The 24,522-nt window shown below is 37.1% G+C and overlaps 1 protein-coding gene across 1 annotated transcript in view; it reads left to right on the forward strand.

Annotated features, from left to right (window-relative positions):
• The window catches only part of ADAMTS20 (ADAM metallopeptidase with thrombospondin type 1 motif 20), a 192,812-nt gene that overhangs the window by 15,908 nt on the left and 152,382 nt on the right, over positions 1–24,522 (forward strand). Inside the window, exon 4 of the mRNA XM_059185607.1 lies at positions 18,427–18,686. Coding sequence (XP_059041590.1) covers positions 18,427–18,686 — 260 coding nt within the window. The remainder of the gene's footprint in view (positions 1–18,426; positions 18,687–24,522) is intronic.

The raw sequence follows: 24,522 nt of genomic DNA on the forward strand, positions 1-24,522 counted from the left end.
TGAAGTATAGTTTTAATGCTTATCCTTCAAAATAGAGCAGACCAGGTCTATGTTTCTCAGACCCAGTAAGCCCTGCTCCCTTTCTTCCACTGCAACTCTGTCCCTCTTGTCTCCGTGTCATGGGGTTAGGAACCTAAAACACGTGTTCTATTAAACGGGACTTGACATGAGTGAAAATGTAATGTCATTCAATGGGTTTTAGATGATGCTGGCCAGCTTTAAAGTTTCTGTGCTTTTCCTAGTTTTTTCTACATTTATTCTTTCTTGGTCTTTGAGTCCCTAACATGTGCAAAGGATTGTACTGGGTAAGACTTGAGTGATTCACTTCATTCAGGTTCTCAAAGCCCAGTGGGTGTAAAAGAGCACAAGAACAGAAATCACAAAACAACCAAGGCTGCCCTGTGTTAGAAGCAATATTGTATGCAGCTCAAGAGGCTGAGAACAACTGCTCTGGGTTTTTACCAAAGAGGTGATATTTAAAACCACTTAATCTCCATCCTGAAGGCTTTCTAAGCATTTTCTAAGCAAAATAAAAAGGGTGATCCTAGAGGGGGACTTGCATTAAAAAGGTACCCAGGATTTGTTTTGATCAAGGATGGTAACGTGACAGACATGGAGATAACTGCCTTTGAAAGCATTTGCTTATAATTTGCCAGCAATGGGGACCTGCCCCATACAAGCCATGGGGGGAAGCATCTGGGTTGGTCAGGAGGCAGAAAGGAGTGTGGGGAAAGGAATAGGCAAAAGGCTTTTTTACTGCAGGGGTGGGAAGTTGGTAGGGGGCCAAAGCCTCTGTTGGGCAGAAATTAAACCCTACTGGGGTTTGTAGTTGGATGATTTTTAATGGTTTTAGTGTGCCTGTGAAGACGAGTGTGTTGGCAGACATAAGCACTGCGCTGTCTGGTCCTGCAGTTGAAGGTCAAATCAGGAATTATTTAACTCATAAACGTTAGAACGGGCCTGTAGAGAAGAGGCGATGGCACGGCCATGCTCAGAGTCCTGACGGCTGTGAAGAGCATGGGAAGTAGGGGAGATAGGGCTCACAGGCACACAGATGCGGAACTGAAGGGACTGTTGGATTTTGTAGGCTATCCTGCAGGCATGGAGGAGACAGTTTTAAAGCTGAGACTTCCTATGATCTTTTAAGGTATCGCTCAGTGGGCAGCTTTTTTTTTTTTTTTTTTTTTTTAAGATAATTTTGGATTTGAAGGAGAAGAGACTGAAGGCCAAGGGACTGAGTCACAGCAGCTGAATTGTCAGCAGAGGATTTGAATGCCAAGTATAGTGCACTAAAAAGGGTAAATTGAAGATAATTTCCTTAAAGCTTTTTCCTCAGCTTTGAGATGGTATAGCTTGTTCTGTGTGCAATCCATGTGGATAACATTCCTGTGAACATATGAGAATTCTAATAAATTTCATGTACATGCCGATTAAATCTTTAAATGGGAAATAATCCGTATCCGTTGGGGGGAATATGGACGTCTTTGGGGGCCTCAATTGACTTGGGAAGCTGGGAGTCCAGGAAAGCGTTCTACTGGCTTTGAGACCCTACCTTTTGGGTCTTAACCTAGGGTAGGTAGAAAATGGTTAATTTAATGTTTCAGTAAAGGTCAGGTGTCAGTAGCTCACAGCTGTAGGGACCAGGCAGTTACAGGACATGAGTAAAGTGAGGTGTCAATAGGATACTGCGGGAGACTCCAGGACACAGAGTCATGTTTCTGACAAAAGATGCACAGGAAATGTGGGACCAGTATTACCAGATCTTTTGTATTTTTATAATTTGAAAATCTAAGATTTTTGTGTGGGGGGTGGGGATGGGGAAGAAACACAAGAGCTATGTTTGGCTGCTTAGCCACCTGTTTATAAAATCTCTGGCCAAGGTCTCTGACCATGGCCAATATTTTGAGCTAATAAGCTTGTTAATGGTGTTTTTAAGAGTCAACTTAAAATGGTGTTGTTAATGGTGTTTTATTTAAGAGTCAGCTCAAGCTTCTAAATCCATAAATAACTACAGAGAACTCACTCTTCTCCTCACCCTTTACTAAAACTGCTCTCAAAGATGACTTATGACCTACTTGGCAAAAGCAATAATCTCACCATTAATGCATTTTTAGAGACTATTTCTCACTATTGATTGACTTTTTTAGATTTGAGAGAGTACTGAGTGGGGGGAGGGGCAGAGGGAGAGACTCAAGCAGGTTTCCCCCTGAGCATGGAGCCTGATGTGGGTCTCAGTCTTACAACCCTGAAATCATGATGTGAGCTTAAATCTAGAGTCAGACACTCAACTGACTAAGCCACCCAGGCTTAGTCAACCTATTGATTGACTCTTCATGTATTTGTCCTATACCTTTGGCTTCTCTGACCCAATATGCTTCTACTTTGGCTTCTTTCTTCCCATGTCTCTTCTTGCTGGTTACTACTCTCCCATCTTCTAAGTTAAGTAATTTTTAGAAGTGCTTTTTGTTGCAACCATCTTAGACCATTTTTAATAGTCTTCATTATTTTTTTTTCTACTTCCCTAATTAAAGGATACACCCTTTAAATATTAACTCCAGCTTGTTAAGATTAAATCTCGGGCCTACAGTTGTCCATTCCTCCTCTTTTGTTGGGTGTCTCAGTGGCACTTGGATTCAGTACATCTAAATCTTGAAGCCTCCACTCTCTTCCACCTCCCTTTCCATCTGTACCCATCCCCACCAAAGAAGACTTTTTTTGGGTGGTGGAGAGGTCCAAATTTATTTAAATTGAAACACCTGCTATAATGGAAACCTAGCAAGTGTTACTTTTTAAAAAAAAATTTTTAAAGATTGATTTATTTGACACAGAGAGAGATCACAAGTAGGCAGAGAGGCAGGCAGAGAGAGAGAGAGGAAGCAGGTTCCCTTCTGAGCAGAGAGTTCGATTCGGGGCCGATCCCAGGACCCTGAGACCATGACCTGAGCCAAAAGCAGAGGCTTTAACCCACTGAGCCACCCAGGCACCCTGCAAGTGTTACTTTTAAAGTCCTATTATCTAGAGAAGTAGTATATTGGGATAACAGATTATCTGCCTCAGCCATTCGCATCTCCCTTCTGCTTTGTTAACTTTTGTACACCTTAGGATATTTTCTTAAGTAGTTATTTTTTAGTCTTATTAGTAATGTTCTTAAGTTTTATCCCCAAAGAAAAATCCTGGATTGTGAAATTTGACCCATTAAAGTTTTGATAATTGTTAATCTTCTGCAATACAGCTGCCTAATACAGATTATGAAAAATGCTTTTCATGGTCCTCTAATTGGAGACTAAGATCTGCCAGTGTCTTGAATATAATTGTGTCAAAGTGCTTTAAATCAGTTAGAATTTTATTTCCTTCCATGGTTTGTAAAATAAGAGCTTCTCATTTGTTGCTGGTTTTAGTTCTTTTTTTTTTTATTAAAAAAATTTGGTTTTAATTAATGTATAATGTATTATTTGTTTCAGGAGTCCAGGTCTGTGAATCGTCAGGCTTACACACTTCACAGCACTCACCGTAGCACATACCCTCCCCAGCGTCCATCACGCAGCCACCCCGTCCCTCCCATCCTCCTCTCCTCCAGCAACCCTCAGTTTCCTGAGGTTAAGAGTTTCTTTCGTTTGTTTTCGTTTTGTTTTTACTCCTATAACCTATTCTGGTTCATCTGATTATCAGATCTGCTGAGGAGGGACTGAGACTATTAACCCTTTGAAATATACTGTGCATTTGTTTGTCTGTTCTACCTCCATGAAGAACTTTTCCATCTTGGCTCTAGATTAGTGTACTTCCTGTTTTTGAAATTCCTAGGTAAGGTTTCCAGCCAACTTGGTAAAGTGCAACTTGGTAGGTAAAGTTCCTGTGAGTTTTCCCTTGACAGCAATGTCAGCCTCCCCTGCTTGAACTAGATCCCTCCTGGCAGTGTTTGCCAGTGATCTACCAGTGATCTACCACCTTCTATGTCCTTTGGCTTGTTTCATATCTTGCCAGTTAGTCTTCAGCCAATTTTCCTTAATCTTTTCCTTCCATACCATTTCAAATTTATAAAAACAAAACAAACAAAAAACCTGCTTTAGTCTAAATAGTTGATTTAAATACTTAGGATGTTCTTCATTTATACAAATAAAAATGTGATTAAAAATGTGATTGGAGTCATTCATTTTTAGGTCTTTCACTAATAGTACATTCTTAGACTCTTGCTTTATTGAAAATTGCTATTAAATTGTTTTATAATTAGCATCTTAATTACTTTCTTGTAGTTATGTACCTGCTTATAATTTTGTAAGATTAAGAATGCGGTCTCTGGAATCTCGAGCAATGGAATGTCTCTATTGTTCTGCGTGTAATTAACACTGTCTTGCATTGTTCTTAAATTTGTTATATACCTCTCCTGTCCCACCTTTTTAAAGATTTTGTTTGTTCTCAAAGTAAAAGGTGGCATTTTATTCCACTTTTTTACGTTCTTCACAGAACTAATACATTATATATGTAATAACTGCAGCACAAAAAGGTGAGGAATTACTAGTACCCAAATAACCTTTCTGCTCAGTCAGGTGTGTAAGACGAGGTTCATTCAGAAGATGATGTGGGGCCTCATACGAAGATGTAATTCAGATGGGGAAGTCAGAGAAGGCTTACTTGAAAAAATACCTTCTTAGCCGAGGCCCAAAAGTGAGCAGGAGTTGGTCAAGAGAAAGAGAGAGGGTAAAAAGTATTCCAATTGGAAGCAACAGCATGTGCAAATGCCTGGAGAGGAGACAGTGCTTGAACCACTTCGGGAGCTAAAAGTAGTAAAGTGTGGGATATCAGGAGATGGCAAGATGACATCCTGCTGTGAAGGGAAGGAGGAACAAGCTAATGAAGGTATCTAAGCCTTGTTAAGGGATTTGGGCTTTAAACTCAGCTATCCAGTGAGTACTGGGAGTCCTTTGACCCCAGTATTTAAAACTAAGGTCCTGGTATAGGGTCTGGTTACTTTACTTGACCTGACTTGGCCTGGACCGTTTGCTGTTACTGGTAGCAGAGCTGTAATCAGCCAGACCCTCCCTGCTTGTGGGGTCAGGATGATGCAACTGGAATCACAGGCTGAGTAAGGGGAAGGGGCAGGATTAGGTACCCACATTGAAACTGGGGACTGTTAGAGGAATAGATGCTGGGTAGAGGAAACAAGAATGTGCACCAACAGGTGAATAGTTGTGATTATTGTTAGGAAAATTGAGCTACGTTGAGCACTACCAAAGGAGATAACTGAGACATGGAAAGTCAGAATGAAGGATATTCTTGACATTAGTAGATCAACAGCTACACTTCATTTGTGCTGAGAAGTGGAATGGAGGGAGGACCAAGGTACTAGTCACTAACATACAGGCTATGTGAAAGGACCAGTAACAGTGTGAAACTGGTTAGAGTTTTACGTTAACTCCCTTTTCTATTGCTGTATCCAGTAATTGTGTGTCTATTCTAGCAAATTGGGATAATTCCCTGGGCTTTTTGGGACACACATTCCTCAGCATTTTATTTGAGGGATGGGACAGCACCAACCGGAAGGCCAAGGGTAATATTCAGGTTATGGTTTTCAAAATCTGATCTTGCAACAGCAGATAGAAATTTCTGAATTCTCATTAGTATATCCTCTACTCGTCCTGGAGCCCCCAGTTCATAGCATTGAGCTGGGAAGAAAATCGATGGTATAGGGTCAACAGTCTGTCCTGTTTCCCACCTCCTGGTGGGCTGGGAGCAGAAGGAAGGCAAGAGGAGTGCCGTGGTAAGACCTATGCAGGTCTTCCCTGCTCCACGTGTATACGTGAAGAAAAAAGCGAAGGGGAGATTCTTTTCTTGTTCTGCATTAATAACTCTGGAGGCTGAGACCTCAACCGTGCCCCAACATGGATTTGTTTATTCATTTGTTCCTTCATTTGTAAAATATTTATTGAGTATCTCCTTCACGGAAGCTACAAAGGTGCTGGGGCCTGTTTAACATGTCCCACAACCAGTCTGTACAAGTATGGGAGGGAGGGAGGTGGTAGGGGATGAAGTCACAGAGGTAGTGGGAGGCTAGACTGAGTACTTAATGGGTGGATCCACATTGTGGGGCCTGAAGACTAAACAGATTGGGGGGTGCTTGATGAAAAATTAGGAATGCAAGATCTCTAGGATTCTTTTCAAGGCCTTGGAAAGGGATTTTCTAAAGCAAGAGACCAGAAGTTTGAGCTGTTTTTGGTTCATGGTGAATCCACCCCAACACATTATAGGACATTATAAATCATAAGGATTTTGTTCTAATACTGGAAAGATTTTGAACAGGAGAGGGATTGGATCAGCCTACATTTTAAAGGGATCACACAGATTGGTAAATGGAAACAAGACCAGAAGAACAAGGGAAAGGCAGGGAGGGTTAGGATACTGCAGTTGTTATGCTGAGCAATGATGAGGTCTTGGATGTAGAGTGTAGCCATAAAGTTAGAAGTAGCCTCATGCAGTGTACATTTTGATGGTCAAGCTGACAACTGGGGTTGGGGGTGAGTGTTGAAAGTAAGAGTGGTCAGATTAAGTAGTGTTTTGGCTTTTTCTTTCTTTCTTTCTTTCTTTTTTTAAAATTTTGCCTGAACAAATGGAAGGATAGAGTTTTCATTTACTGAGAATGGGGAAGGCTGTGGGAACTACAGGTTTAGGAATGAATATCACGAGTTTTTGTTTGTTTGTTTGTTTGGTTGGTTTTTGGATATTTTGGGTTTGAGTGATCAATTAGATGTCCAGAAGGAGACAAGGACAAGGTAAATTAGAAGGTTGGTAAGGGGGTCTGGACTTGAAAAAACAGGAATTAAGAGTGTCCTATATTCTAAGGCTAGATGAAAGCACCTAGGGAATAGACTAGAATACAGAGGAGAGAGTCCAAGAACTGAACTGCGGGGCAAGCCGGTGTTCAGCACTTGGGGAGGGGAGTATTAAACTAGGAAAATTTAAGAGGCCAGGAAGATAGTACGAGGACAGGAATGTGTGCCCCCAAATCATGTGAAGACTTCTCAAAAAGGTAGGACAGAGGGACGCCTGGGTGGCTCAGTTGGTTAAGCAGCTGCCTTTGGCTCAGGTCATGATCCCAGCATCCTGGGATCGAGTCCCACATCAGGCTCTTTGCTCCGCAGGGAGCCTGCTTCTCCCTCTGGCTCTGCCTTCCACTCTGTCTGCCTGTGCTTGCTCTCGCTCGCTCTCTGACAAATAAATAAATAAAATCTTTAAAATAAAATAAAAAAAAAAGGTAGGACAGATTAATTGGCAAAATGGTAGGAATTTAAAGAAAATGAAGATTTCAAACTGATTATTGAATTTTGCAAAGTAGAGATGATTGGTGACCTCAAATGTGCTAATTGAAATGGATTCAAGAATCTTGGCATGAATTAAACTTAAGTATTGTAAAGAGACTTAGATGAATTATTTTTAGGCTGCCTTTGGTGGGAACTACTCCTGTTGTGAAAACCTTCATTAAAAAACTCCTATGATAAACTTCGAGATATAGCATTAAATAAAAAGACCTATCTGAAAATAAGTTTAATTTATTACTTTTGTCAAAATCCCAAAATAGTGGACTTAAAAAAAAATCTTTGAAAAGCAATAGTAAAAAAACTTTATCTTGTTAAAGTTAACAGATACTTCATAGGAACTTTAAAAATGTATCAAATTTTTCAGAAAAGTATCCCTATATGCAGACATATCTTGGACTTCTGTTGGTCTATTCATTGTGCTACAACGATAGTATATTTAAAACAAACTCTTAAGTTCTCAAATGTGGTAGAAGCAGCACTTAATGTGGTCAAGACTGTCTTGGTTATTTACCCTTTGTATTTGCATATAAATTTTAGAATCAGGTTGTTGGTTTCTGCAAAAGGAAAAAGAATTTTGGATTTTATTGATCAAGAGATCAGTTTGGTGAAGGGATATCTTTACAGTGTGTCTTCTAACCCATCCAAATGGTATATCCTCTATTTCCCATGTAATAGTTTATACATCTTTATAGTGGTGTTGTGTGTCTTTTTTAAAAAAGTTATTTATTTATTTATTTGATAGACAGATCACAAGTAGGCAGGCACACAGAGAGAGAGAGGAGGAAGCAGGCTCCCCACTGAGCAGAGAGCCTGATGCGGGGCTTGATCCCAGGACCCTGGGCTCGTGACCTGAGCCGAAGGCAGAGGCTTTAACCCACTGAGCCACCCAGGCACCTCTGCTGTGTCTCTTTTTGTCAGTGAGTATTGGGGGAGATTTTTAATTTTAAAAATTCATTTTTTTCTACATAAAAATGCAGGCAATTTTTGTTTTTAATATTCAGCAGCCTTGATCATATATTCTAATAGCTTATCTGTTCATGATTTGGGTTTGTACATGAACAATCATGTAGACAGCTATTTCTTTCCAGTCTTTCAACCTTTTATTTTATTGTACTGGCTAGAATTTCTTGAACAAAGTTGACTAGATACGCAGTTTGTTTTTACCATACTGGATTTGGTAATTTCTTTAGAATTTTTGTATGTGTGTTCATGAATCATTTTGGTTTGTAATTTTTCGCTTGCGCTGAAAGCAAGAAGATGAACTATTGAAGGGAATGATTAAAATGATGGGCCATGGTATGTGAGCTATATAAGGATGTCATCATTTTTGTTTTGTTCACTTAATATTACAGATGTACTGACTAAAGTGAAAATAAGTCAATAGACTTGTGGAGAGCAATAAATGTAAATTTTTCTATCTATAGTTTTAGATTACTAATCAACCATATAGCTTGTTTTACAGTTTTCCTTTGGTCTACCAAAACACAATTTAATTGCAAATGCTTAGTGAAGTACATTTTAATCTTTGGCTCTCTACTGCTTACCCATGTGATAATTCCTCATGAAAAGAAAGTAAAGACTTTAATTATTTGCAATTAGAATCTGATTCAGTATTGCTGCCCTATTTAAAGACCTGGAGACATGAGATTGGACTGTTCTCACAATGAGTACAAATGCAGGGGAAACTGCACCAGCATGGTCCATGCTCTTGGCCGGTACCCGCCTGTGTTCTACTCTTTGTGAAGATCATTACTGCTGGAGTAAGATTTGGGCCCATTGCCAGGTCAGGCGACAGATACACTGTTTCATGTGGAGAATATCCAGACCTTTGGACCTACCCCAAGAAGGCTGCTTTCTTGGGCTTTTCTTTCTTGGAAGAGAGCCAGAAAACTGACAGGATAAAACTCTCTCATGGTGACCTGTTAGTCTGCAGTCTACAACTTTTTTTGCATATATATAAATGTACCTAGATGTTAGATTAACATCCTGATGTTAAGATTGACAAAAAAAACCTTCTTTTTAAAATGCAGTGATCGATTAAATTCTGAGATGTACCATGAAATAAATACCTATTTGAAAATCAAAATTCAGTTTATCAGTGACTTCAAAGTTTGATGTCCCCTGAACCAATGAAAATTAATAGACTTAGTAAAAGCTGACAAAAGCAATATGAATAAAAGTTAATTCTGTAATACAGATATTAAGTATTATTATGATTTCAGAGTTTTACTTTTTAATACTTTTCAGTGTCTGGCTCTAATTAGACCTAAGTTTTTTAATGTTAAAATTACTTTGAAAAATACCATTAGTTTTTTTTTTTTTTTTTAAAACCCTTAAGCAAATATCAATGATTAAAAGACTATTTCACATGAGAATTCTATTTTTAGTCAAAAGCTATTTCAGGAAGGACAGATCTAGGAAGAATAAATTAAAATGGCCAGAGTAGCATTTGACAAGAATGAGTTAAAGTATAAAGTTAGATTACCTTTTAGATTTTTATGAGTTATAACTTTATTATAAAAAAATTCAAGACAAACTAGTAGGAAATACTCAAATATTTTGAACAAGTTAGTACTAGTGTAGAAAAATAGTATTATACCAACACTTGAATTGTGGTAGAGCAAATAGAGGTTATAATATTTGCAAATGCCCACTTTAACTGCATTTTGGGAGGTATTAGAATAGTACTTAAAATGACCTCAGTGAATTTTTGTAATGATTCCACAGGCACAAGGCCGACTGTCCAATAATGTGGGAAATCTTGTAGTTCCAGAGTAACTGCTCTAAAGTTTGGACAAAAGTTAATAGGGTATGTGTTAAATCATGGTAAGTGGTGGAGTGGTTAGGTGGCTCAGTCAGTTAAGTGTCTGACTCTTGATTTCAGCTCAGGTCATGACCTCAGGGTCATGAGGTTGAGCCCCACATTGGGCTCCATGTTGGGTGTGGAGCCTACTTGGGATTCTTTCTCCCTCTTCCTCTTTACCCTCTCTCTCAGAAAAAAACAAAACAAAACATGGTAAGTGGATATGCGTGAAGGTTCATCTGAGTAGGAAGATAAGATTAATAAGGTAGAATTCTGTACTCTTGTCAGTCTTATTAGTGTTGTGCTATATTCTAACTTCAGCCACACTTGCAAAAAAAACACACTAGAGATCAGTATTCAACATGAGTTCTGAATAAGTGATTTTTCTTTAAGGAATGAAACGTTTTATTTTATTTGCATCTTCAGATGCTAGGGTATAAATTTAACTTCTATGATTTTCAAATATCCCTTCAAGAAGCCATAGGGTAGGAGTTTGGAATATCATATTGGCACGTGCATAGTTGTCCCTCTGTATTTTTATACTTGTGTCATTTGGCTTATTTATCTTAGTCCCACTTGGCTTAGAATTTCTAATAAAGGACAGGATTTGAAGTTGTAGAAAAAGCACTCATAAAACGCAAAGGGTTACACAGTTTTTCTATACCCTTTGAGTGTAGAGATTGGGATGCCAAAAACTCGAAAGAGACCACCGGTGCATGTTCCTTTCCAAGAAAAATAATCCTAAAGGTTTGGAATTTATGAATGAATGTGTGCCTGTTTTCAGCTCCTGATTCAGCTTGTTAGGGAAACCTGTCTTCTACATCTTTGGAGTGAACTCATGGGGTGGCTTCTTGAGACTGTAGGTGAAGAAAAGGTATTTACTCTAATGCTTGACCTGTGTGCTCTTTGTCCTGTCAGCCAATATAGCTGAAGGAACTAGAATTTCTTGGTGGGTGTGGGATTAATAGGGAATAATTTGGGGGTTTCCAGTGTTCTTTTTTTCTTTCAGAGCCTCTAGAGTGAAAGGACAGTTCTGGATCTGTCCCAGGTCTATGCACGGTAGAGCTAAATGACTACATTCAAATTTTGACTCAGCTCTGATTCTGTAATTCAAGAAGGACTAGACCCCATATTTTCATGAATATGACTAGCTAGTTCCTCTTTTAGTCCTGTAGGAGACAGCATTTTCCATTATGACCCTGGTTACTAAATTCTTAGCATTCTACATGTATTACCACATATGACCTTTTGAAGAGACATGTGATCTAGAACTCTAATGTAATAATTGATATTGAGGAAATCTGAATTCATTTCTTTGTTATGCCACCTGATTGGTAGCTACTGAAATTGTGTGTAACCTGTGTCACATGTCTGTTTTAAAAATGTGCACTGTAATTGAAACTGATTCAGGGATGCAGTGAGGACTAGTAATGTAATGATTCTTTTATGTTTCAAGTTTCGGCCAGTCATGGGCAAGTCCATAATCTGCACATTTGTTACTAGGAGGTGGGGTTCTAATTAACTGGGGAACCTCTTTGAAATAAAGCTTTATAAAATACTTTATAAGTTATGTGCTGTAATTCTATAAGGGTAGTGGTGATTTCTAAAATTGACAAATCGTAGAGACTAGATTTTCATGAGTCTTTGTATTGAAAACTAATGTTTTAAAAAATGTTTCAGAATTATATTTTATTACCTGTTACCTGGACAGTTGACTTTAACCTTCCTGTGTTCCCCTTTCTTCACATACAAAATGAGGATACTGATAGTACCTACCTTACAGAATTAATAATAAAGGGGATAATTTATGTGAAGTGTACACTTCACATAATACTTCTTATTAGTGCTTATTGGGTTTATTACTGTTCATAGTTGGATTAATAACAAAACTCCATAGCATGGCACAATAGGACATATAATCCAGAAAAGTTTAAATCCTGAGGAAATAAGTTAGATTTCACAATATCTGCTATGATCACTATTTAGGGCACACAGAATTATTTGAGCTGGGAACCCTCTTGGCCCTTGAACAAGTGGTTTAAATGCAGATAATCCAGAATAAGCTTCATTGGATTTTTATGCTCATTTTCAAAACAGTTACATGCTATTGGAGAAGTAGAACATTTGTTCATGTGGTCAAATACAGAGCATTAGTATCAGTTCTAAGCTCTGTAGAGACCAGAGTGAATATTTCACTTGCTCTCCGGCAAATCAAAAGCAATCTCTCCAGCTTTGGATTGCTGCTGTTGTACATCACAATTAGAGTTAATCATACCCTTGAATTTCCAGTCTCCCAAACCTTTTGCCTCTCAGTGTGTTCCTTCCCTTTCTCCCCCAATTTTTTATCCATCCTTTTTCCCAAAAAATTTTTTTTTTTTTTTGAGCACTTACACAAGGCATAACCTATTGCCCTAGAGTGTTCTTAGTGTTTAAAGAGTTTATATAGCTTGCCAGTAGTGCTAAACAGTATTGTTTAGTGGCCGGCTGTGAGGAGGGGCTTGGACTTATGGTCATGTGGATCAGTGGTAATTTGAGATAAATAAGATGCTCCTGAAAATGAATTTTTTGGATGTGAATGAAGGATAAAAGGGGTGGGACAGGGATTGAAGCTGGTGGGGCCATTTTTGAAGACTTTATTTTTGCATTTGTGATTCTAATATTTTAAGGTGTGAAGGACCTGGAAGAGTTTAGAGACATGGACTCTGTTGACAGTAGGAACAAAACAAGGAAAATTTTGAAGGAGAAATGGCAAAGCTTGGTGAGCAGATACAAAGGGGGCAACGACAGGAAGAGCTCAATGGAAGGGCTTGGTTTGGCAAGAGTTGTGCATATGAGGAAGTTGTTACTCATATTAATAGAGCAAACCTAGGAATAGGAAAAGAAAATGAATTATTTTATAGAATTTGAATACAAAGTGCCAGTAAGGTGTTTATGTAGAATTATGGGTTTCTAGTTACATTTCTAGTTTATATTTAACAGTAAATTTTTTAGTAGTTTATGTTAGGGATTATTATTATTATTTTTTTTTTATTTATTTTTTATTTTTTTATTTTTTTTTTTTTAAAGATTTTATTTATTTTATTTGACAGAGAGAGATCACAAGTAGGCAGAGAGGCAGGCAGAGACAGAGGGGGAAGCAGGCTCCCTGCTGAGCAGAGAGCCCGATGCGGGGCTCGATCCCAGGACTCTGAGATCATGACCTGAGCCGAAGGCAGCGGCTTAATCCACTGAGCCACCCAGGCGCCCCTGTTAGGGATTATTTTTTAACAATTTCCCTGTATTCTGCAATACACTATACTGTAAAAAAAAGTGTTATATTTACAGATATAGTTAAATATTTTATGTTCTAGTGGGCAAATAATCCATTGCATGATGTTCCTGATTTGATGGGTATGATTTGCTTTAAATTATTTTTGGGTCCTAATACACTTGCTATTAATAAAGGATGCACATCATTTTAGCATTTGACTTGGAACAGAAATAAAAATAAGCATTTCATAAAGATGATGTAATTGGCAAAGGAGTTTTGAATAATACCCATTTGGATATTTGGAAAGGTCATGTTATCATTTGTTTCACTGCTTGATTATGAATATCAAAATGTAATGAGACGAAGTGTTTTAGCCTGTAAAACTTGTAGATGCTGTTTTATTTTTTTGAATGGTAAATATATCTTTTTTTTTTCTTTTCAGTGTAACAGTATTTATTGTTTTTGCACCACACCCAGTGCTCCATGCAATATGTGCCCTCCCTAATACCCACCACCTGGTTTCCCCAACCTCCCACCCCCCGCCCCTTCAAACCCCTCAGGTTGTTTTTCAGAGTCCATAGTCTCTCATGGTTCACCTCCCCTTCCAATTTCCCTCAACTCCCTTCTCCTCTCCATCTCTCTCCTCCATGTTATTTGTTATGCTCCACAAATAAGTGAAACCATATAATAATTGATTCTCTCTGCTTGACTGATTTCACCAGCATAATCTCTTCCAGTCCCGTCCATGTTGCTACAAAAGTTGGGTATTCATCCTTTCTGATGGAGGCATAATACTCCATAAAGTATATGGACCACATCTTCCTTATCCATTCATCCATTGAAGGGCATCTTGGTTCTTTACACAGTTTGGCAACTATGGCCATCGCTGCTATGAACATTGGGGTACATATGGCCCTTCTTTTCACTACATCTGTATCTTTGGGGTAAATACCCCGTAGTGCAATTGCAGGGTTATAGGGAAGCTCTATTTTTAATTTCTTAAGGAATCTCCACACTGTTCTCTAAAGTGGCTGCACCAACTTGCATTCCCACCAACAGTGGAAGAGGGTTCCCCTTTCTCCACATCCTCTCCAACACATGTTGTTTCCTATCTTGCTAATTTTGGCCATTCTAACTGGTGTAAGATGGGATCTCATTGTGGTTTTAATTTGAATCTCCCTGATGGCTAGTGATGATGAACATTTTTTCATGTGTCTGATAGCCATTTGTATGTCTTCATTGGAGAAGTGTCTGTTCATATCTTCTGCCCATTTTTGGATGTGATTATCTGTTTTGTGTGTGTTGAGTTTGAGGAGTTCTTTATAGATCCTGGATATCAACATTTTGTCTGTACTGTCATTTGCAAATATCTTCTCCCATTCCATGGGTTGCCTCTTTGTTTTGTTGACTATTTCCTTTGCTGTGCAGAAGCTTTTGATCTTGATGAAGTCCCAAAAATTCATTTTCGCTTTTGTTTCCTTCATGTAGATGCTGTTTTTAAAACATGGTTAAAAGTTCCAATAAAACAAGTTTATTGTAATAGTTTAATGGACACAGAGATGTGAAAGAATAAAATAATTCTATCCACCTTCTATGTTGAGGTGTTAGAAATTTGAGGTGTATAGTTAACATACCTTTTTGTCTCATTATGTAAATTTGTATGGCTAAATACTTGAATCCTTGGAAGTTTCTACAAAAATAAGATTATACTGTACATATCATTGACACTTAAATTTTTTACTTAAAAACACATGGACATCCTTCTATATTAGACATGCAGAACTAATTCATTTTTTAACAGCTGAATAATGTCTCATTCAGTTATTCCTGTGTTGAGGTTAGTTTAAGAAGTCTTAAATTGAGTCTCTTGGGATTTTAGTTATAAAAGCCATTTATATACTAAATAAACAGTGAAAACTTTCTTCCTAATATTCATACTGTGTATTTCATTTTATTGTCTTACTGCTTTAGGTAGTATTACCAAAGCAATAGTACATGATAGTAGTGAGAGATGTTTTATTTTAATAGTTATTAGTTTGGTATATTACTATTTAAGAATTTAATTTAAAAATTGGGGCACCTGGGTGGTTCAGTCAATTGGGCATGTACCTTTGGCTCAGGTCAGGATCCCAGGGTCCTGGGATTGAGTCCTGCATTGGGCTCCCTGCTTAGTAGGGTGTCTGCTTCTTCCTCACCTGTTGCTCCCCCTGCTTTGTGCGCATGCAGTCTTTATATTTTTTTAATTAAATTCTTTTTTTTTAAATCTATGAATCAAAATGAAATGCAGGATTTGGACAGCAGCCTGTATGCAGTCACATAATTCCACTCCTACCCACCCTCCCATTTTGACCTGCCTCTGCTCATCTGAGGCACCCAGCATTTTAAATCCCATGTAGGTCATCAACTTGCTTTCTGTATATCCATATGTATTTATAAAAGTGTATATTGAGTTTATAAAGCACCAAGAAGTAGGTTCTATTTAATTTTTCTCACTTTTTAAACTTAGTGACAAGATGCATTCATACTGTTGTGTGTTGATGGAGTATGAAATTATATTTCTTCTGAATTCATTTGTTTTGGCAAAGTGTTATATAGAACATTCCTATTTCATTTCTTCTCTTTTTAAATTTTTAAAAATATTTTATTTATTTATTTGACAGACAGAGATTACAAATAGGCAGAGAGGCAGGCAGAGAGAGAGGGGGAAGCAGGCTCCCTGTTGAGCAGAGAGCCCCTTGGGGGGCTCAATCCCAGGACCCTGAGATCATGACCTGAGCTGAAGGCAGAGGCTTAACCCACTGAGCCACCCAGGTTCCCCCCATTCCATTTCTGATAGAAATTAGACTTTTGACATCTCTAGTGCTGTATTTGCTAAATTCTGATTTTTTTCCCTTTAACCTTCATTGTCAAACAGTATCTTTTAGTGATACTAAAAGTGGTACTCCACTGACTCTGTAGCCAGATTCCCAGCATTTGAATCCCAGTGGTGCTAGTTAACATATGACTGAATTTTATTGACCTAATATCTGCGAAACTTTTGTTTTTGATAGGCAAATCTAAACTGTTCCCTGCTATTATGGTGAATGCGCTATTATGATAAATGGTCTATTTAGTTTTGTTTCTTTTGTTTTTATTTGCAGTTCCATTGGTGATCAATTGTGGTTGTGGGTTTTTTAATCTCTATGTTGCAGATTCCTCATCTGTAATATGGAGTTAACAATACCTATCTCTTATGGTGCTGTTTAAATGAATTAATATAAGTAAACTTACCAGAAGAGCACTTGACTGATAGTAAGCAGAAGGTGTTAGGTGTTGTTTGTGTTTCATATTGACATTCTGATTCTTTTTCCATATTTCTTTACTTACAATGGTTTTTTCCCTTTAAAATTGGAAATTCTGGGTATCTGTTTCTCTTTGGTAATACGCTTATATTTAAGTAGTTATATATATACTTATGTCTGGTATTTAAAAGTAAACAATTTTATCTCTTTGGCACTGAGTTATATGACCTATCCCAATTCCCTCCTGCCCTAGGAAAATTTTTTCCAAGTTGAATATGCCAATTTTCAGTGTCATCAGCAGGATAGGGATGTGCAGGTACCCCACATTTTATTACCATGCCATGTCATTGCCAGTATTTTTCATTTTAGCCTTTTTGTTGGGGGGGGGGCATATAATGTTTCATTGTGTTTTAATTTGTATTTTAATGAGTATAATATATATTATATAATATATATAATTTATAATATATAAATTATGTCTGAGCTCTTTTCCAAGATCTATTAAGTGGTCATGGATATTTTAGTGGTGGAGTCACCCCAGGAGAAAGATTTTAGGACAAAATTTTAAGGCCATACACTCAGTTTGCCAAATTCAGAATTTCCCACTGAGGTGAATTTTAAAACCTAAGTACACAGTAATATTAAAAGGTAGGAGGGTTTGGGAATCTGTGGAAACAATGCTCTTGTTTCTTACAAGCATAAGGTTGCTGCTTACTTAAAAGGAAATTATTTTTGTAATAGTTTTATATTTGTCTAATCTTTATAGTACAACTAAGTCGGAGTAGTTTCCAGGGCCTTTGATTTTTTTCTTAACTGATTCTTTGGTGTACTCTTCCGTTGAAAATACTTCCACAAAACAGTTGTCTGAAAAAAAAGAGAAAAAGGAGAGAAAAAAATGGAGCAGGACATAGGATGAGCACCTATGCAGCTTATAATTTTTTTCTAATAGCACAAATAATTAGTTTCTATAAATGCATAGGACTTAAATATCGCCTCTGTAATAATCTCTAATGTTGAATAATTTGAATGCTGTATTTAAACATAAGCATGTTTTTGGATATTTTATATAATCAAGTATTATAAAATTTATATCTACATTTAACTTTCTGGATTCAAAAAGCCACCATTGTTCTATGGTTTGATTTTTCTGTCTATGGTGATATTCACTTAAGTCTAACAAAAGCTTCTCCATATTGTCTTCAAAATGTGATTACTTTGTAATGGGTTGAAATATCATTGCTTGAGGGCCTAATTTACCTACTTAAAAAAAATGGGAACTCCTTGTTTTTTTTTTTTTTAATGAACACAGTGGTTAATAAATGAACTCGAACCGCCATAGCTGTTTTTAAAAAAAAAAAAAAAAAAAAAGACTTAGGGCACCTGGATGGCTCAGTGGATTAAGCCTCTGCCTTCAGCTCAGGTCATGATGTTGGGGTCCTGGGGTCGAGCCCCTCATCGGGCTCTCTGCTTAGCAGGGAGCTTGCTTCCCCCTCTCTCTCTGCCTGCCTTTCTGCTGACTTGTGATCTCTGTCAAATAAATAAATAAAACTTAAAAAAAAAAAAAAAGACTTTGAGTTTGGTTTTTCTTAAGGCAATCTATGAAAATGAATATTTTATTACTAGGCATAGTAATCCTCATAATACTGCTGCATAACACTGTTTAACTTCTTTTTATCTTTGTGTCTCACATTGGAAGCAGATGTGTATGTATTAAACTTTTGTGCAATATTTTTAGTCCCATCTAATTTAATGGCTCTGCATTATATTCTCTTTTCCCCCTAGAAAGTCAAATAAAGCAGACCACTTTACCCCTTCACCGCAACAGCAATATGACCGAAGATCTTAATGTAAAGAAGGAAATGGCTCTAGGGTACCCTTCAAAAAATAAATCCTTGGAAGATGAAAGAAGCCCATTACATTCCAGGAAAAAACGTTTCTTATCCTATCCAAGATATGTAGAAGTCATGGTTACAGCCGATGCCAAAATGGTTCATCATCATGGACAGAATCTGCAGCACTATGTACTAACTCTAATGTCAATTGTAAGTAAACCTGTCATTTAAACTTTCTAAGATATTTAATGTTTTCTTCACATTAATTGAAAATCTCTGAAAACACTTACTGAAAATACTTGAATTATTCTTCATCGCATGAATACTTTCTATCCCTTGGTAAAGGGAAGATCTTGGTAGCACTGATCTTTTGCCCCTTGAATCTGATTTTTAAACCCTCTTATTTCTGCATGGAAGGAAGGGGATGCTATTTTGCTCCTGTTACACTTACCAAATCAGAAATTGGGGCAAATGATAATTTATTTTTTAAGTTTTTAATTCTAGCATAGTTAATATAATGCTATATTAGTTTCAGGTAAATAAGTATAGCGATTCAACCATTTTATACATTGATCAGTGTTCATCGTGATAAATGTACTCTTTGATCCCCATCACCTGCTTCCTCCACCTCCCCCTCTGGTAACTGTCAGTTTTCTACTGTTAAGGGTCTGTTTCTTGGTTTTTCTTTTTTTTTTTTCCCTTTGCTTGCTTGTTTTGTTAAATTCAACATGTGAGTGAGATCATATGATACTTTCTCTGACTTATTTTGCTTAGCATTATACTCTCTAGCTCCATCCATGATGTTGCAAATGGCAAGTTTTCATTTTTTATGGCTGAATAATATTCCATTTGTATATGTATATATACTGCCTCTTCTTTATCCATTTGTTTATCTGTGGATTCTTGGGCTGCTTCTATAATCTGGCTATTGTAAATAATGCTTCAGTAAGCAGGGGTGCAAGTATCCCTTTAAATTACTTTTATTTTCTATTTTTGGATAAATGCCCAGTAGTGTGATTACTGCATTGTAGGGTAGTTCTATTAACTTTTTGAGGAGCCTCCACACTATTTTTTACATTGGCTACACCAGTGTGCCTTCCCATGAACAGTGCAAGAGGGTTCCTTTTTCTCCACATCTTCACCAACGCTTGTTTCTTGTGTTTTTGAGTTTAGCCATTCCGACAGGTATGAGGTGATATCGCCTTGTTTTGATTTGCATTTCCCTGATGATGAGTGATGTTGAGCATCTTTTCATGTGTTGGCCATCTGGATGTCTTTTGAGAAATATTTTTCATATATTCTGCCAATTTTTAAATTGGATTATTTGTTTTTAGGGTATTGAGTTGTATCAGTTCTTTATGCTGGATATGCCATTTGCAGATTATCTTCTCCCATTCCATAGGTTGCTTTTTAATTTTGTTGTTTCCTTTGCTATGCAGAAGCTTTGTAAGTTTTTTTTAGAAGCTTTGTATTTTGTGTGTGTGTGTGTGTGTGTGTATAGTATATTTTTGCTTTTAGTTTCCTTGCTTTAGGAGATAGCTCTAAACAAACAAACGAACAAACAAAAAAAACCTGATGCTATGGCTGATGCCTCTGTTTTCTCTTCTAGGGTTTTTATGGTTTCAGGTCTCACGTTGAGGTCTTTAATCCATTATTTATATTTGTGCGTGGTGTGAGAAAGTGATCCAGTTTCATTCTTTTGCATGTAGTCATCCAGTTTTCCCAACACCATTTTTTGTAGAGACTGTTTTTTTTTTTCCCATTGGGAAAAATGGGAGAAATTCCCATTGGACATTCTTTCCTGCTTTGTTGAAGATTAATTGACCATATAGTTGTGGATGTATTTCTGGGTTTTCTGTTTAGTTGATCGACATGTCTATTTTTTATGCTTTAATTACTACAAGTTTGTAATATAACCTGAAGTCTGATATTATGATGTCTTTAACTTTGCTTTTCTTTTTAAGATGCTTTGGTTATTCTTTTGTGGTTCCATACAATTTTAGGATGTTTGTTCTAGCTCTATGAAAAGTGCCATTGGCATTTTGATAGGGATTGCATTAAATGTGTAGATTGCTTTGAGTAGTATTGACATTTTAACAATGTTCTTCCAACCCATGAGCATGGAATGCCTTGCATTTCTTTGGGTATTCTTGAAACATTTTCATCAATGTTTTATAGTTTTTAGAGTATAAGCTTTTCACCTCTTTGGTAAGCTTCCTAGGTATTTTGTTTTTAGAACACTTGTAAATGGGATTCTTTTATTTCTCCTTTCTGCTGCTTCATTACTGGTATATACAAATGGAACACATTTCTGTACATTGATTTTTGTATCCTGTGACTTTACTGAGTTCATTTTTCAGTTCTAGTAGTATTTTGGAGTCTTTAGAGTTTTCTGTGTATAGTATCACCACATCTGCAAGTGGTGAAAGTTTTACTTCTTAACAATTTGGATGCCTCTTACTTTGTTCGTTGTCTAATCTCTGTGGCTAGGATATCCAGTACTACATTGAAGAAAGGTAATGAAAGTGATACCCTTGTCATGTTCCTGATCTTAGAGGAAAAGTTCGTTTTTCCCATTAAGTATGATTTTGGCTTTGGGTTTTCTTTTTCTTTTTAAGATTTTATTTATTTGAGAGAGAGCACACAAGCATGGGGAGGGGCAGAGGGAGAGAGATAAGTAGACTTCCCACTGAGTGGGGAGTCCAACATCAGGCTTGATCCCAGGACCCTGAGATCATGACCTGAGCCGAAGTGAGATGCTTAACCAACTGAACCACCCAGGTGTCCCAGCTGTGGGTTTTTATATAAGGCCTTTATTTATGTTGAGGTATGTTTTCTCTAAACCTACTTTATTAAGGTTTTTAGTGGGGTTTTTTTGGTTATCATGAATGGATGTTTTACTTTGTCAAATGCTTTTTATGGATGTATTCAAGTGATCATATAGTTTTTATCCTTATTAATATGGTGTATCACATTGATTGATGTGCAAATATTGAACCACCCTTGTATCCAGGGAGTAAATCCTGTTTGATTGTGGTGAATGATTTTTGTTGTTGTTGTTGGATTCCGCTTACTAGTATTTTGTTGAGGATTTTTGCGTCTATGTTCATCAGAGACACTGGTCTGTAGTTCTCTTTTTGTGTGGTATCTTTATCTGGTTTTGATATCAGGATGAAAACCTCATAGAGTGAATTTGTAAGTTTTCCTTCCTCTTTGATTTTCGGAATAGTTTGAGGAGAATAGGTATAAACTCTAAATATTTGGAATTCACCCATGAAGACTTCTAATCCTGGACTTTTGCTTATTGGGAGGTTTTGGTTTTTTTTTTTTTTTTTTTTTTTAAGATTTTTAAATTTATTTGACAGAGATCACAAGTAGGCAGAGAGGCAGGCAGAGAGAGAGGGGGGAGCAGGTTCTCCACTGAGCAGAGAGCCCGATCCCAGGACCCTGGGATCATGACCTGAGCTGAAGACAGAGGCTTTAACCCACTGAGCCACCCAGGCACCCATGGGAGTTTTTTGATTACTGATTCAGTTTCATTGCTGGGAATGATTCTGTTCAAAGTTTGTATTCCTGCTTCGGTTTTGGTAGGTTATGTGTTTTTAGGAATTCATTTAAGTTATCCAATTTGTTGGTATATAATTTTTTATAATCTCTTACAACTGTTAGTATTTCTGTGGTGTTGGTATTTCATTCATTTGTGAGATTTGGGACTTTGAGTCCTCTTTGTGATGAGTCTGGCTAGAGGATTATCAATTTTGTGGATCCTTCAAAGAACTAACTCCTGGCTTTATTGATCTTTTCTGCTTTTTAAAAAAAAAATTCTATATTTATGCTCTAATCTTTATTATTTCCTTCTTTCTGTTGGTTTTGGGTTTTGTTTCTTTTTCTGGCTCCTTTAGGTTTAAGGTTAGATTGTTCATTTGACATTTTTCTTGCCTCTTGAGGTAGGCATACATTGCTATAAACTTCCTTCTTAGAACCATTTTTGCTGTATAACAAAGACTTTGGACCATTGTTTTCATTTTCATTGGGAGAAATTTTTTATATATATATATATATATATATATATATATATATATATATATAAAGATTTTATTTATTTATTTGACAGACAAAGATCACAAGTAGGCAGAGAGGCAAGCGAGGCGGGGGGGGTGGGGGGGGAGCAGGCTCCCTGCTGAACAGAGAGCCCGTTGTGGGGCTTGATCCCAGGATCCTGGGATCATGACCTGAACTGAAGGCAGAGGCTTTAACCCACTGAACCACCCAGGTGCCCCTGGGAGAAAGGATACTTCAAATTATAAATGTATTTATGGGGATAAAAAGATAGGATATTACTGAGAGAGAGCTGCTTTAGCAAATTTGGAATGTAAGATCACAGTAGCTGTGAGTTACTGATCTGACATTAACATCTCTTTTGAGCAGGGGTGGTGGCAGTATCCATGGAACAGAATTCTAGACCTAGTGAAGGATCTATACAAATATATCCTATACAAACACCTACTTAAACTGTTGTCTGGGACATTTCTGGATTTAGGCCTGTTTTGGAGTAATTACTAAAAGCACCCACCTTTCATGCTCAGGAGTCTCCTGATTTAGTTAATGAATTATATAGTGACTTATTTATACAGATTTAGGGTATTGGAATACACACAATGGCTGGAAGTACCTGTAAACATGTAGGGAATTCAGGCCCACTTGATTGAACAGCTTGGCCAGCATACATCTATTGGCCATTGTAAAAAGTTTTCTTAGCTAGAAATGCCCACTTAAGTACATTTTGACTTGAAGACACTGAGACCCTATTGTTTTCCTTATATATAATATTTCACCTTAAATTCTTATGATTATATGTGCTAAGAATAAATAGCCTATGTTGTCTAAGTACAGTATTTGGTACAAAGAGCGCATTTATAGTTAAAGATAGAATGAATAAGTGATTAATACTTTTTTCAGAATGCATGTCATTGTAAAGTAGACCAAAAAAACAGATGATTCAAAATGATTTCTGAAATTGTACAAAATGGACACTTGTTGACTTGAAATTTTTAAAATGAAAACAGAGCTATACATAGAAATTTATCCTGATAACATGCTTTTACCTCTGAATCTGAAGTAATTAGATGTGTAATTTTCTAGATGTATAATTATCTACATGTGGGTGTGGCATGCTCATTATGAGGAGATTCTAATGACAGCACGGACACAGAGGATGTTCGTTGATAATGCAGGAAATTGAATCAATTATATGGAGCAGTAGAGGGTAAACTTTGTAATTTTAAATGGTTAAAGGAGATATTCATTAAGAACATTGTGGGGAGGAGGGTAGAGATACTGAGGGGGAAAATACTAGATTTTGTAAATGCAACAGATTGGGCAACTTTGATACCTGTGCTGTGCAAATATGAACTAGAAGGAGGAAAGGAAAATAGGAAGAATGTTTATTGGAAAAAATTTGGAATAGTTACATGCAGTTTTGGTGATAATGGCATTCTCAGAAGAGTTTTGTTACCTGTATTTCACATAAAAATCAATATAATTACTGTTTGGAAGATACTGTGACACAACTTGGAGGTTACTGAATTTGCCCATGGGAGTTTTAAAGCCACAGTTCATCAAGGGCAAAACAGACCTTTTGACTTCACAGAAAGTAAATCAGCTTCTCAGATTGCTTGAAACAGTAGCCCAATGTGTGCGCTTTCTAGGTTCTTAGTTCCACTAGGAGAGCCAATTTCAGTTGAAGATGAGATGTTAAGTCATCTAGTCAACTGGTTGTGTTGAGCTCTCATTCATAAGGAGACAGACCGCAGCAGGGTCAGGAAAAAGGGAGGCGTTCCCAATGTAGATGGATAGGAGGAAAAATTTACCCTCTTTTGAGGTGGTTTGGGTTTTGTATATGCTTTCTTTCCTCTTCAGAGGTCAAATTTCAGATGATTTATAAATTACTGAGTTTAATGCTTTCTCCATTCTTTTTCATTAAAAGAATGTGTGGAATTTAAGGAACAAAAATAAGGATACGGATAAAGAGCCAAACCAAGGAACA

Source organism: Mustela lutreola, chromosome 8, assembly GCF_030435805.1.
Source record: "Mustela lutreola isolate mMusLut2 chromosome 8, mMusLut2.pri, whole genome shotgun sequence".
NCBI classification, from domain to species: Eukaryota; Metazoa; Chordata; class Mammalia; order Carnivora; family Mustelidae; genus Mustela; species Mustela lutreola.